We start from the raw sequence: 15929 nt of genomic DNA on the forward strand, positions 1-15929 counted from the left end.
TCAGGTCTGCTAACACAGGTGGCGGGACCAGTCCTACATTAAATAAAGCCGGGACAAGCAGAAGGCCGCCAGCCGTTACAACATGGAGATAAATTGGTGGAGCTCTGCCTCTGTAGCAGCCAGCACAGGCATGGACTGTGAATGTATTGCAGCCTGTACATTCAAAGAGACCGCAGAGAGTGGAGCCGGACCCCACTGGATCCCACTTTTCAGGACGCTTTCTGCTCTTGAACTTTTAAGGAAGTGTTTTTGGTGTTTTACGTCCTTTAATATCTCTGTAGGATAGCAGAGGTGGGCCGCTGTCATTTCACATAAAAAAGAAGGCCCGATGATGTTCTCATGGAAACTTGTATTCTTTTTTGGTGTGCTGCAGCTGCACTGTTTGTTTTTGCGTCCCCCTGTTGTGTTAGTATGACTGAGTGATCTGTAGCCGAGTACTCATCCATGAAGAGATGTTCCTCCTCTTTCCAGCTGTCGACTCGCTACGCCCGTTTACCACACGCATGTTAAATTCATAAAGCCTCTTACAGGCTGGGATTCAGAGTTTTAGGCCACGCACATGCACAGACACACACACACACACACACACACACACACACACACACACACACACACACACACACACACACACACACTCACAAAAGTTCATTTCTGATATCTCATTTCATCGTAGTGTAGACAATCGGAGGCTGGCAGTTGATGCAGTAAAGCCTGGCTGATAGCATGCTCATATTATTGATGAAAGTGTGTCCCTGAAAAAGGTTCCTAGTGCGTACCAGTTTGACAGACTGTTACAAATTGACTCTGGTATGTGCTTAGTGACTTTAATGATATACTAATGTGTGAAACCCAACTTTCTCAAGCTACGTCACATGTGGGTGTTGAACAAGTTGGAAGCGTCCCTTGGGCTGCTTAATGGACAGTGACCAGGACTGGGTACGTTTGATAGTGGTGCCAATACAGAACTTTAGTTTTAAAATATCTATTTAAAATGTATTATCTGATACACGGATACCAGTATCAGAAAAGCTTCATATGCTGCCTAAAATACTAGTATAGGCATGGGTAAGTACTGGTGTTTATGCACCGATCTGATACCACCTGATGTAGCAGAAGGAAATCTACTTTAAAGTAGTTTCTGAAAGTTCTTTTTCTGCTCTGACTGACTGTCAAACTGGACAGTAAAAGAAAGTTCTATGGTGTTCATTGTTTGTGTTTCTTCATGTTTCCCTAAAGCTTTAACCTGAGCCAGACCAAACAACACTGATAGCAGTCCTATCACATCCATACGGGGACAGTAGTCCACAGCTGTTAAAATATAATAAAATATACATAACACACTGGTATCGGATCAGTACTCGGTATATGCGAGTTCAGGTATCCGAATGAGTATTGGGAAGGAAGAAATAACAGAAAACGTCTCAAGTTACAGTACCAAAAAAGATTGGATACCATTTGATAGTACTCTGTATTTTGTGTTTGTACTCTGTACATGCAGGTGAAAAGCATCCAGGATGCCATTCGAGATAAGAAGAAGAGGTTCAACTTCATGGGCGAGGAGGTGAATCTGTGCCCGTCTGTGGGCATCTTCATCACGATGAACCCCGGCTACGCTGGCAGGACCGAGCTTCCTGAGAACCTCAAGGCTCTGTTCAGGTAGGTCCGACTGAACCTGTTGGCCCTAGCCCGGCCCAGGCCACTGTGTCAGGCCGGACCCGGACCCCGACCCCGACCCTGACCCTGACCCTTGACCTACCGCTTATCACAAATTTCAGCCCGAGCTCAACTGCAGCCTGTGTTTTTTTTCTTTCCTCCCAATAGCCAGCCTTTATAGGCCAGAGGTCAGTTGTGTTTATCATAGCAAAGTGCTCATATTGCTTTTTGGTTTTTTATTAAATTAATTTAGAAATATGTATGAAACAATTTTTAGTTTTTTAAAGTGACGACAGCAGCTGACAGTGAGCAGTTTTTGTGTTTTATCAATTTAGCATCTTAAATCAACACTTAGTAAGAAAGATGAATATAAAACACTGTAGGCTCATCAAAATGTTAGTTAAAATGTTTATTAGCAGTCAAAAGACATTTTTGAATGAGGCTGCTCACAATGGGCCAAAAAACAAAGCGACATTTAAACAAATAATTATAGCCTAAATAATAAATATATAATACAAGGTGTACACTGTCATACCTTACGGCTAGTATTCATAAAAAGAAAGGCTTCAAAACACAACATTGCATGCCATAAGCCCCAAAATTAAAAACAATACAGCCAGTTATAAGCAGTGTACGTAATAGGCAGGTATACGCTGTATAGGAAGCTCCAGACTTTCCATATCTCTCTAAAAATGTTCAGTGATAAGTAGCAACATAAGTTTGTGACAGAACTTTGACTTCTGCTAATGGTCTTCTAATACGGGTTGAGTTACAGCCCAGTAAACCAGACCACACCGCTGCTCGTCCAGTAGAACCGAATGCATCTTAGAAAGCACTCGCGCCATGCAAAAAGGGTTTAATCTCGTCTTCTCTTCGATTGCCCTTCCAGCCGCGCTAAAGACGCCTTCGGGGGGGATTAAACCATCAACCAAGGTTTAGGCCATCAACTAGTCATGGGACAGATTATAATAACAGAAAAACAATAGAGTTGCACTTACTGTATGTTGTTACTAAAACCTGGAAGTGATATGGACAGGTCCCAACCCCCTGGTACCCCCCAACACGATCAGTAGATTGAGAAATGGACTCCAGAGGGATTTTCAGAAGATGGAACATGATAGTGTTTGTTAGGCGTTTTCAATCGGTCGTGTTTCCTGTGGACCTAGACGTGGTCATTGAGTTAGGAGCAGGACCTCTGCTGGACATCCTGTGCTGTAGGCAGGAACTCCGATACAACTCTCCCTCAGCTGGTCTTCATATTATTCTTAACTCTTGGAACGTCAGCTGGATGGACAGAAGAGGAGCACGACATTCTCGGCCCTCTGGAAACATCCACAGCTATTAGTCTAGCATCGTTTCTTCTTTTCTTTCCTTACCTACACTGTACAGGTTTTTATACACAACATTTTATACTGCATTTTATACAATATGTATATCAGTTCCATCTGACACAAGACCACAAGATAAATGCATACAGGCCAGTGTGTGTGAGAGAGAGAGAGAGAGAGAGAGAGAGAGAGAGAGAGAGAGAGAGAGAGAGAGAGAGAGAGGGATGTTAGGTGAGTAGCGGCTCTATGAAAAGGGGAGATAGCTGGACCCATCGTGGGAATAAAGCGCTGCAGTGTTGAACTGGGATGGCCTGGGACCTGATCAGAGCTTCCTGTGTGCTGTGTGTGCTATCTCACAATCCGTCCACATGGACACAACAGTTGAGTGAACTGCAGGTGTTATGATTTTGCCCAACTTCTGAGATCCTGTTTTTTCCTCAGACCGTGTGCCATGGTGGTGCCAGACTTCGAGCTGATCTGTGAAATCATGCTGGTGGCCGAGGGCTTCCTGGACGCCCGCGTCCTGGCCAGGAAGTTTATCACCCTCTACACACTGTGTAAAGAGCTGTTGTCCAAACAGGTATTAGCTGCTTTCTTTCATCTTGCACATGTGATATGGTTAGAAAAAGCCAGATCCATTTCTACCCTGGTCCATATCGACAACGTGTCATTTACGGGATTGTTCCGGTGCCACTGGAGGTGCCGCCAGACGTCCGTCCTTGTCCTCGGTCTCCGTGTTAGCGCTCTAACCTGCAGCTGATTTCTGAGGACTATGGTTACCTGGTCCTCAGGTCTCTGCAGGGTAAATCCAGACAGCTAGCTAGACTATCTGTCCAATCTGAGGACTATGGTTACCTGGTCCTCAGATCTCTGCAGGGTAAATCCAGACAGCTAGCTAGACTATCTGTCCAATCTGAGGACTATGGTTACCTGGTCCTCAGATCTCTGCAGGGTAAATCCAGACAGCTAGCTAGACTATCTGTCCAATCTGAGTTTTCTGTTGACGACTAAAACTACTTCTGAACGTACACATGTTCCACCAAAACAACTTCCTTCCTGAGACTATTTAGCAGAGGCACCGGGGCTCCGTCCAGAGCTTAGCCCCGCCCACGATAATTGGGATTGGTTTAAATAAATGCAGAAACAGCTCACCTGCCGCTTCTGGTCTATTTTAAGGACTCCGAGCTCGAGGCATCGCTCCTTTCTAACTGAAGGGTCTGAATGAAGTCTGACGCATATGAATAAGAAGCTGATGTGATTCCATCTGAAATGTTCTTTCATCCTCTTCTAGTCCGGTCCTGTTTTACATGTCATACCATTATTTAAATGATTTAAAAAGCAATAAAATCACTCGCAGGTCTGACTAATTGTTACAGCAGAGCTCCTCAACTTAGGTAAGTCATTTTATGAGCCCTCAGTTCTGGATGAATTTCCCGTGACCACAGGCCCATTTACGTGTCATAGCACACTGCTTCCTTTTTATGGCGGTTTAATGAAGCTCTAGTTCTTCGGACATTTTTTAAATATCACCTTAATAACACTTTTTGGGCTACTCTAAAGTTGTTTGCCAGAGTTTCATTGCAGGTTTTCCAACATTAGCAACTTAGTAGTAATGAAATCCAATGATAATGAACAGACTGCTTCTCTAAGCAATATTCAAAAGGGCTGAGCCTGCAGATCAATGGAAAGAGCAGATTCAGAGAACTACTTTCTTGAATTAAACAAGTGGTTGATAATTATGGATTAAATATTGCATAAGTTCTCCTGCTTTACCTGTGCAGAACGACTATGCTGTAGACACCAGAGCATGCTAAGAATCTCAGTCTCAAAATCAGCAGGGAGCTGAAATAAGGCTCTAATAATTTGTTGCCACACACTTAATGGCTCTGTGTGTGTGTGTGTGTGTGTGTGTGTGTGTGTGTGTGTGTGTGTGTGTGTTGTGTGTGTGTGTGTGTGCATGACTACGCTAGCAGCTCTTTGAGCAATGCTAATATGCTCACAATAACACTGCTAACATTGTAAAGGCAGTAGAGGATAAGTGTTGAGCTGTGCTGTGTGTTGCCCACTGAAGGACCACTATGACTGGGGCCTCCGAGCCATCAAGTCCGTGCTGGTGGTGGCCGGCTCTCTGAAGAGAGGAGACCCCGGCCGAGCGGAGGACCAGGTGCTGATGCGAGCTCTGAGAGACTTCAACATCCCCAAGATCGTGACAGATGACATGCCCGTGTTCATGGGGTTGATAGGTGACCTGTTCCCTGCCCTGGACGTCCCCAGGAAACGAGACCTGGACTTTGAGAAGCACGTGAAGGAGTCCATTTTGGACCTGAAGTTGCAGGCCGAGGACAATTTTCTCCTCAAGGTAAGTTAAACCAGATTCCTGGATAGCCTCCCGACGTGCTCGCCTGCTGCAGTTTATCGGATTCTGTTTTGATTACAACTCAAAATGTTGCCAAGGATGGAGGCAAACGCAATCACAGGTTGTCTGCGATGGGGGATTTGTCTTTAACAATTTAGACAGATATTACAGTTGTAGCAATCTCATTTAGATTTATCGTAGTTCTTTCCAAAAGCTATTTACCTCACATCATAATGTTCTGCTGGGAAATACACATTAGTGTCAGACATGTCTGCAGGATAGGGATGAATTGGGCAAATATTGCAGAAAGCCAACGGTTAGCTGCGATGAGAGTTCAGGTGCCCAAGCTGCTGACCTAATTCTGGTCATTACACACAAACACAGACACACACACACCACACACACTATAGAAGGCGTTATATGTCAGAGACAGATGAACGCAGGACCAGGGGAAATAAGTGCAAACTGCCTCAGGTCAAATAGACACAGGAAGCACATAATAACACTCCATCAATGAGGCTGGCGCTGCACCATGCCACTTAACCCTGATATTGTGAGAGACAGCCACGGAAATAAACAAAGAGGAGGAGAAACACAGCGAGCGAGAGAGTGAGAATGGCGGGGTGGTCAATAACAAGCACCCACCCCCAGAGCCTGAACTTTTACTGTCTTTGTTTGTGCGGCCAACCTTTTGATTCCAGACAACGAGGGGGGGAGGGAGGGTGTGTCTGAAAGAGACTGCATACCTTTGGCGTTAGCCTGTGCTAGCATTAGCCCTCCCCACATCAAAGCGGTAATCAGCCGGGCCCTTTGAGCTGAATGGATGGTGAGTAGGAGCCGCGGGGGGGCGGTCGATGGCATTGATTGAGGTTTGAGTGGAAATCTCTCTTTGTCCAGGTTTGCCCCGTCTGTTACTCACTCTGTTCATCACCTCTCATACCTGAATGAGAACTACAGGAAGTGTAGAGATGCAGAGAAGCTGTGTGAAGGTAGAGCGAGCTCTTTATACTCTGAACATGTTGGTTAGAGGCCGGCACCTCAGTTTATTTGATGAAATACAATGGTCTTGTAAAAGTGGAGTATTGCACAGTTTAATTAATTTAATATTTATTGCAGTGTGAACATGAGGTATTGCACACATTTAATATTGCACAGTTGAAGATATAAATACTAGAAATGATTATAAATAATTCTCCATTTGATGGCCACAGGCAGGAAGGACTTCCTGTGGTTCATCTTGGAGGAATGTACTGCTGTTTTTGGATTTTTGTGTCCAGGAGAGAGTGCGAGACATTGTCCAGAAAGGTACGTATCTTGGGATCCTGTCTCACTTCCTGTCCGGCTGTCTGAACGCCCCTTGCGTGAAAAAAGACTTGGTGCATATCTTCAGCGGAGCAGAGAGCCTCTCCAGGCACGCGGCTGGTGGAATAGCAAGCACTGACTTGAATGGCTGCAGTTGCTCGCGGTGGTCGCGCCACATCTGGGAAGCAGCGCAGACGCACCCCATAGCTGGGGGTCACCCTGGGGCTCACCCTATCAGGGCCTACCCTTGTCAGTGGACTCTCATCAGCTGTCTTCTTACTTGGTCAGCTGTGAAGAACACTGCAGAGGTTACAGGGAGGGTGGGGGGGAGGGGGTCTTCAAGAGGACTGTTCTTGTCATGTCCTCACCTCCTCCATATCACCCAAACAATCCCTCTTCTATGCATTCAGGATGGCCTTGATGTCTTTTTTTATAATTTATAATAATAATGCAGTTTTTGACTGGAACAGTGTAGTCCTCATCAAAGTCTGCCATGCACTACGCACTGTGAAAAGCCCATCAATGTCCTCTCCCTTAATTAAATTTTAGTAAAAAACAAATCAAAACATATAAGACAAATGCAGAATTCTAAAATGTGTGTGTGTGGTGTGTGTGTGTTATTGTTAGGTGGTGCAGCTGGAGGAGCTGCTGGCTGTTCGTCACTCTGTGTTTGTGATCGGGAACGCAGGCACCGGAAAGAGTCAGGTGATGAGGTCACTCCAGAGGACCTATCAGAACATGAAGCGCAGACCTGTGTGGGCGGACCTTAACCCAAAGGCTGTGACCAATGACGAGCTCTTTGGCATCATCAACCCAGCTACCAGAGAGTGGAAAGATGGTGAGTCCAGTGTTTATGAGTGCAACGTGTTTACTGACCTGAGTTAAATATCCAACATGTGAACTCTTCTTCCCATAGGCCTGTTCTCCAACATCATGAGGGAACTGGCCAACGTCAGTCACAGTGGACCCAAGTGGATCGTTCTGGATGGAGACATCGACCCCATGTGGATTGAGTCACTCAACACGGTCATGGATGATAACAAGGTGCAAGGGAGTTGTGTGTGTGTGTGTGTGTGTGTGTGTGTGTGTGTGTGTGTGTGTGTGTGTGTGTGCGTGTGCGTGTGTGTGTGCGTGCGTGAATCTGACAGACAGTGACAGTAGCTAAGTTTCCACCCACTTGTGAATCGAATTATCGGATGTTGGGTAAATAAATCTGGTGAAAGTGTGTTTCCATCCAACGGCTTTACAGCCAATAAAAACCTGTGGTGATGACATTACACGCTTTTTTTTTAGGGTCAGACTGGGATATCGGATTGGTTGGAGACATTTTAAGGTGTTTCCATACATTTTCACTGAATCACAACATTCAACAAACATTTGGGAACAAAGTTCTTCAAAATGGATCGCGCCGTCTACCAACAAATGATCAATATGGGACAAGTTGTAATAGAGCTTATGTGCCAGCGACATATCAAGCTTTAATAAGAAAACAAGGATGCTATCAACACATCGATATGACGATGCAGATTAAAACTTGTCTTTTATTGTCCCCCCGGCACCGCTGCGAGACTCTTTTTTGAGTCATGTCTCTCTGTCTGAGCGTCTTCCATTGTCTCCCATGACGTCCCACGGCTTGTCCTAACCTTTGTCGCCCATTTCTTTCACGAGTTCCTGATCAATTAAATCCAGAAAGTCTCTCGTTTCCTCTACCGTCCACTTCCATCTGTCTTTGTTGCCCCCCCGATGTGTGCAGACAGACAGGAAATACTGAGGGACATTAACTACAACTTCTTCTTCTTCTGCGTATTGTGGCGGGTTGCAACCATAAAATGACCTAAAACTTAGTCAATTCATTATTTATTCAGCAAATAAGGTTTCCATCAGTGTTTTGGGCAGCACGCTGGTTAAGTGGTTAGCACTTCGGCCTCAGAGCAAGAAGGTTCTTGGTTCGAATCCAGGGTATTCCAGAAATGTTCATAGTCCTAATCAAATAAATAAGGTAGATTAAATGCTGCATATTGATAGATCTAAAATAAGATGAGACCCAATGGATTTCCTTTGAGTTGAAATTCCATTGAATTTTACTGTTTCCATGAGGCATTTTTTATTTGATTATACTTAATTCAGATACAAACGTGTGGATGGAAACTGAGCTGGTATGTGCTGTAATGCTGGGTGTCTCCATGCCCTGTGTCTCCCTGTTAGGTGCTGACTCTGGCCAGTAATGAGCGGATCCCTCTGAACCCTACCATGAGGCTGGTGTTTGAGATCAGCCACCTGCGCACTGCCACCCCCGCTACAGTATCTAGAGCAGGTACTCCTCGCTTTCCTTTCTTTGTCTCTACATGGGCTCCTAAAGCTAGAGTGCGTCTTTTCTGTCTCCCCATGAGGAATTCTATGTAATGACAACATTGACGGCGCGTCCACCTGATACAAGTTTTCAGAATCTCTGCACCTCCTCCACACAGTTGCTAGTTGCCAAGGAGGACACAGAGGATTAAAAGAACATGATGGTCTCTTCAGATGAGGTCATCATCTTCTCTAGAGTTTCTGGCCCGGAAAGTCACCTGACGCCCCGATCTCCTGAACACAGTACCACGAGAGTCCAGAGAGGTTGTGAGGAGCTGAGAGTCTTAATTAGCATCGTTTGGTAATGCGTTGAATGAACTGGCTTTAATATCAAACAACAACCCCTGCCTATGACGTTCAATCAGCACCCAGAGGACCGGTTCAGTGGAAGGCTCGCTCCTCCCAAGTCCGGCCACAGACTCAAGGACTCCTTTGCCTCATGCCATCCACTATACAACTCCTCACTAGGGGGGAGCAGGAATAGGGCAGCAAGACAATACATATCATAGTACATAACATACATACTTTCCCACATGACATATCATAATACATACATATTCCATACTCCTACACATACACACATACATACATACATGCCCCTGGACTAAATTCACACCGGTCAATTTATTAAATCATTTTTACACAGCAGGACTAAACACTGACACTTGTAATAATAATTTGGTCTTTCTTGTTTATTTGACAAATGTTCTTATAGTTGTTATAATTTTTATTGGTATTTTGTTGATTTTGTGTCTTTATACTGTCTTTTATCTATTTTTTATTTCTTTGTTCTTGCTAAAAACTGCTGCTGGAACTTTCAATTTCCTGCGGGAGTCATCCCAAAGGATCAATAAAGAGAAGTCTAAGTCTAAGTCTAAGTCTAAGTCTAAAAAGTTACACACTAAAGCTTTAAAGACAATGCGCTTGTATTTTGGATTTATTTTCAAATGTATTGGATGGATAGCAACCGGGAAAAGTGGGCATCTTCTCAGCTAATAATCATTCATCTGTTCACTTCTAGTTTGTTCACACAAGTATTGGAGTATTGTCTGCTTTCAAGGTGTCTGGGCAAATCATGGAGGAGCCATGTATAGGCTGCTTTCTGCAATGAACTTGGCATTGGAAGGGGGGGGTCAAAGGGGCAACACGTGTTTGCCCCTGGGACCCTCAGTCATTGTAATCACTAAATGTGTTCCCTCTTTCCCTTCCAGGCATCCTGTACATAAACCCAGCAGACCTCGGCTGGAACCCGCCGGTCTCCAGCTGGATTGACAAGAGGGAGGTCCAATCAGAGAAGGCCAATCTGACCATACTGTTTGACAAGTACCTCCCCTCTTGCCTGGATGGAATCAGATCAAGGTAACACAAAATGAACATCATGCTGTATTGAAGAAGACTTGAAGCTAGCAATTAAAAATGTTCACTGAGGTAATAAATCAAAAGAGAAGTTGACTCATTTTCTCATAGACTTCTATAGAAACAGGAGCCAATGGAGAGAGCGCAGCTTAAAGGAGTCTCCCCCTGCTGGAGGTTAGAGAGAATGCAGCTTTAAGATGTCTCCCCCTGCTGGAGGTTAGAGAGAATGCAGCTTAAGGAGTCTCCCCCTGCTGGAGGTTAGAGAGAACGCAGCTTTAAGGAGTCTCCCCCTGCTGGAGGTTGGACAGAATGCAGCTTTAAGGAGTCTCCCCCTGCTGGAGGTTAGAGAGAATGCAGCTTTAAGATGTCTCCCCCTGCTGGAGGTTAGAGATAATGCAGCTTTAAGGAGTCTCCCCCTGCTGGAGGTTAGAGAGAATGCAGCTTTAAGATGTCTCCCCCTGCTGGAGGTTAGAGATAATGCAGCTTTAAGGAGTCTCCCCCTGCTGGAGGTTGGAGAGAATGCAGCTTTAAGGAGTCTCCCCCTGCTGGAGGTTAGAGAGAATGCAGCTTTAAGGAGTCTCCCCCTGCTGGAGGTTAGAGAGAACGCAGCTTTTCTTTTCTGACTGCTGGAGGTTAGAGATAATGCAGCTTTAAGGAGTCTCCCCCTGCTGGAGGTTAGAGAGAACGCAGCTTTAAGGAGTCTCCCCCTGCTGGAGGTTAGAGAGAATGCAGCTTTAAGGAGTCTCCCCCTGCTGGAGGTTAGAGAGAATGCAGCTTTAAGGAGTCTCCCCCTGCTGGAGGTTAGAGAGAATGCAGCTTTAAGGAGCTTCAGCTTTGGCTTCACTTCTCAGTAGTGATGACGAGATGAAACCTCTTGATGTATTATAAAACAGGAAGATCAAAATATATATGTATTCTTACAGATGATCTTGTGATCTGTAATACAGAGACAGTTTTTGACTGAATTTTGCGCCAGTAAAGATTTTTCAATTTTCACACATACATTACATACATTAAATACATTCATATCAATATAGTGTGTATTTTCTGGTATGATATAATTAAGATGACTGTGTAATAAACTATCAAGGCAATCAAATGTGTGTAAATAAGTCCTTTAGGTCATAATATAATAGCAGGAAGGGCAATTTTAGTAGGCTATTCTAAAACGGGAAGGTGGCGGTGGTTTAACCAGGCAGAGGGCCGTGCATGTGCTTGTGTATATTGGGGGGTGTAATAAAACTGTATAGATTCATCTCATAAGCCAGTCACTCGGTAGGCGCGTCACAGACTTGAAACTTCCAGGATTTCTCGACACGCTCAGAACGTCCCAGACGCAGAAGCTCCGTCCATCTTTTTTTCAGTGTGTGGTCCCTGTCGTGTCTGGTTGACGCAGGAGGCTGCCATGTGACATAACATGTTGGACTGAGGCAAACAGTGAGTGACTCAGCAGAACTGGATCCCATCCTGCATTCTATTGTACAGGAGCACTTGCCTCCTCCAACACCTCCATCACAACGGCAGACAACAAAAAACGGAAGCAGAGGAGGATTATTTTGTCCTAACTGTATTCAGGGTCCAGAGAAGCTCTCTGTCCCATAATGCCACAGAGCCTATAGACTTGCCAACAACACCCGTTGTGTAATAATGCTTGAGGCCAGTGATGTAATGTCTGTCTTTGCTCAGGTTTAAGAAGATCATCCCTATCCCTGAGCAGAGCATGGTCCAGATGCTGTGCCATTTGCTGGAGTGTGTGCTGACTCCCGAAAACACCCCGCCAGACTGTGCCAAGGAACTTTATGAGCTCTACTTCGTCTTTGCTGTGGTCTGGGCCTTCGGGGGAGCCATGTTCCAGGACCAGGTACTGCGTGGGCCTCTGGCCATGTGAGACGCTTACTAAGTGGTTGCATAAAGAGGGAAAAGAATAGGACACAACTGCTAAATGTTTTTTTCTCTCTCTCCTCCCAACTCTTTACTGAAAGAGATTTTTTCAGTTGCATTATGGGTATTCCTTTGTATTATTCAAGCCCTGATGCTCTTATGCAACTCAACTTTGTGTCTCTATTTATGAAAAAGTCATTTGAAAGTTATTTTCAGTTGAAGAAATGGCAGGTTTTGAAAAAGGCAGAGATCTCCATCTGAAAATGAAGTGGACTCCATTCCTGCTCATCAGCAGCCAGGCTGGCTGAATTTAAATCAGCAGGAGAGCCGTGGCCAGCAGTTGCTAAGCAATCCAGTTAGTGCTGTACAGTAAGCGTGTCCATCTAAGTTATGGGATGAAAATGCTTTCCCCTTGGTACAAATGTACTCCACTTTATTTTCCCATCACAGATGCATTTAAATGCTAAGTGGTTTTATTGACTGGAGAGTTGGTAGTGAATAGAGGAGACAGGTACCATGGGGGGGGGGCTTGGAGAAAGGCAAGGAGTGATGAGGCTACTTCACTGTCTGAATCCGACAGATGGATAGATAGGCCTGCCATCTCTCATTTTCTACCCTTCAGCTGCGGTGGCTGTATCTCTCTGTTGTTGCCATTTATTCTTCCTCTGGTCTGTAAATCAAACGCTCAGATCCATAGCTACTGTACGGGCCAGGGAAAGCAGAAAGGAAGTCATTTTAGAGTATTGACTGTTCGCCTACCCTCTGTGTCTCTGCGTGAGTGTAGCTGGTCGACTACAGAGTGGAGTTCAGCAAGTGGTGGGTGGCCGAGTTCAAAAGCATCAAGTTCCCGTCCCAGGGCACCGTGTTCGATTACTACATCGACCCCGAGAGCAAGAAGTTTGAACCCTGGTCCAAGATGGTGCCCAGGTTTGAGATGGACGCAGACACACCTCTTCAGGTACAGCAGCTTGTCTTAGAGTGGTCTGCAGGGTTCTTGTGGAATGACACAGATTTCATCTATTGGATTTATTCTTAAATTACATAACATACAATTTGAATAACCAATTAATAGTTTAAAACTGTGGTAATCACTATTGTCACCCCCCCCCCCCCCTTCCCCCATCATGTGAGCTGGAGCATTAGACCCAGATGTGTTCCTCAAAGACTAAAACCTTATGCCATCAAGTCCCTGTCAGATCTGAGAGTGGGGAGGGCATTTCCACATGTAGACAAAGCTGTACATTGAACAAATATTCTACAGATAATTTGATAATCAAAATAATCATGAGTTGCAGTTGCAAACCCTGTAGTTAGTCTATTAATCTCCGAACGGGGGTTGTGCACGTGCTGAATGTATGTTTGCTTCCCGTGTGCAGGCGTGTCTAGTCCACACTACAGAGACCATTCGAGTCCGGTACTTCGTGGACCGCCTCCTGGAGCGCCGCCGGCCCGTCATGCTGGTCGGGAACGCTGGGACAGGGAAGTCTGTTCTGGTCGGGGACAAACTGGGATCGTTGGATGCAGAGAAATACATGATCAAAAATGTCCCCTTTAACTATTACACCACATCCGCTATGCTCCAAGGTAAGAACCGGGCGTGGGAAATCTTTGATTCTGATTGGTTGGCAGCTGTGTGTAGACGTGTGTCTTCTTGGCGTATGTACTCCATCCATCCATCTATCTTCATCCGCTTATCCAGTATCGGGTCTCGGGGGCAGCAGCTCCAGTAGGGGACCCCAAACTTCCCTTTCCCGAGCCACATCAACCAGCTCCGACTGGGGGATCCCGAGGTGTTCCCAGGCCAGGTTGGAGATACAATCCCTCCACCTAGTCCTGGGTCTTCCCCAAGGCCTCCTCCCAGCTAGACATGCCTGGAACACCTCCCTAGGGAGGCCCCCAGGAGGCATCCTTACCAGATGCCCGAACCACCTCAACTGGCTCCTTTCAACGCAAAGGAGCAGAGGCTCTACTCCGAGCTCCTCTCGGATGACTGAGCTTCTCACCCTATCTCTAAGGGAGACGCCAGCCCCCCTCCTGAGGAAACCCATTTCGGCTGCTTGTACCCTGGATCTCGTTCTTTCGGTCATGACCCATCCTTCATGACCATAGGTGAGGGTAGGAACGAAAATTGCCCGGTAGATCGAGAGCTTTGCCTTCTGGCTTAGCTCTCTTTTTGTCACAACGGTGCGATAAACAGAATGTAATACCACACCGGCTGCTCCGATTCTCCGACCAATCTCACGCTCCATGGTCCCCTCACTCGCGAACAAGACCCCAAGGTACTTAAACTCCTTCACTTGGGGTAAGGACTCAATCCCTACCCGGAGAAAGCACTCCATCGGTTTCCTGCTTAGAACCATGGCCTCAGATTTAGAGGTGCTGATCCTCATCCCAGCCGCTTCACACTCGGCTGCGAACCGATCCAGTGAGGGCTGAAGGTCACAGATGATGCCATCAGGACCACATCATCCGCAAAAAGCAGCGATGAGATCCTAAGCCCACCGAACTGCAACCCCTCCCCGTCCTGACTACGCCTCGATATCCTGTCCATAAATATTACAAACAGGATAGGCGACAAAGCGCAGCCCTGGCGGAGGCCAACCCTCACCTGGAACGCTTTGGTCATACAGAGATTGGATGGCCCTGAGAAGGGACCCCCTCACCCCATATTCCCGCAGCACCTCCCACAATTTCTCCCGGGGGACCCGGTTATACGCCTTATTCCAATCCACAAAACACATGTAGACTGGTTGGGCATACTCCCTTCAATCCGAGGTTCGACTATCGGCCGAACCCTCCTTTCCAGCACCTTGGAGTAGACTTTACCAGGGAGGCTGAGAAGTGTGAAGTGTCGCCAGAAATTCCACCGGATGTCCATCACCTTTGCCTGGATGTCTGTCCCCGTCCTCTGTCTCTGTGTTGGCGTTCTAACTTCCGTCCCCGTCCTCTGTCTCTGTGTTGGCGTTCTAACCTCCGTCCTCGTCTTCTGTCTCTGTGTTGGCGTTCTAACCTCCGTCCTCGTCTTCTGTCTCTGTGTTGGTGTTCTAACTTCCGTCCCCGTCCTCTGTCTTTGTGTTGGGGTTTTCCAGCCCCGTCTTGTCTCTGTGTTTGTGTTCTACCCTCCGTCCCCATCCTCTGTCTCTGTGTTGGCGTTCTAACCTCCGTCCCAGTCCTTTGTCTCTGTGTTTGTGTTCTAACGTCTGTCCCCGTCCTCTGTCTCTGTGTTGGTGTTCCAACCTCCGTCCCCGTCCTCTGTCTCTGTGATGGCATTCTAACCTCCGTCCCCGTCCTCTGTCTCTATGTGTTGGCGTTCTAACCTCCGTCCCCATCCTCTGTCTCTGTGTTGGTGTTCCAACTTCCATCCCCGTCCTCTGTCTTTGTGTTGGGGTTCTCCAGCCCCGTCGTGTCTCTGTGTTTGTGTTCTAACCTCCGTCCCCCTCCTCTGTCTCTGTGTTGGCGCTCTGACCTGCGGCTGATTTCTGAGGACAATGGTTACCTGGTCCTCAGGTCTCTGCAGGGTGTATCCAGACAGCTAGCTAGACTATCTGTCCAGTCTGAGGACTATGATTACCTGGTCCTCAGGTCTCTGCAGGGTAAATCTAGACAGCTAGCTAGACTATCTGTCCAATCTGAGGACTATGGTTACCTGGTCCTCAGTTCTCTGCAGGGTAAATCCAGACAGCTAGCGAGACTATCTGTCCAAT

General features: G+C 46.4%; 1 protein-coding gene across 1 annotated transcript in view; it reads left to right on the top strand.

The window, feature by feature from the left end:
• LOC116671474 (dynein heavy chain 9, axonemal-like) overlaps positions 1–15929 on the top strand; it is a 122242-nt gene that overhangs the window by 37637 nt on the left and 68676 nt on the right. The window contains 10 exon segments of the mRNA XM_032502789.1: positions 1499–1656; positions 3423–3561; positions 5053–5340; positions 7267–7477; positions 7556–7683; positions 8845–8953; positions 10200–10347; positions 12031–12205; positions 13010–13183; positions 13602–13809. Coding sequence (XP_032358680.1) covers positions 1499–1656; positions 3423–3561; positions 5053–5340; positions 7267–7477; positions 7556–7683; positions 8845–8953; positions 10200–10347; positions 12031–12205; positions 13010–13183; positions 13602–13809 — 1738 coding nt within the window.

Source organism: Etheostoma spectabile, chromosome 21 (genome assembly GCF_008692095.1).
Source record: "Etheostoma spectabile isolate EspeVRDwgs_2016 chromosome 21, UIUC_Espe_1.0, whole genome shotgun sequence".
In the NCBI taxonomy this organism is placed as follows: domain Eukaryota; kingdom Metazoa; phylum Chordata; class Actinopteri; order Perciformes; family Percidae; genus Etheostoma; species Etheostoma spectabile.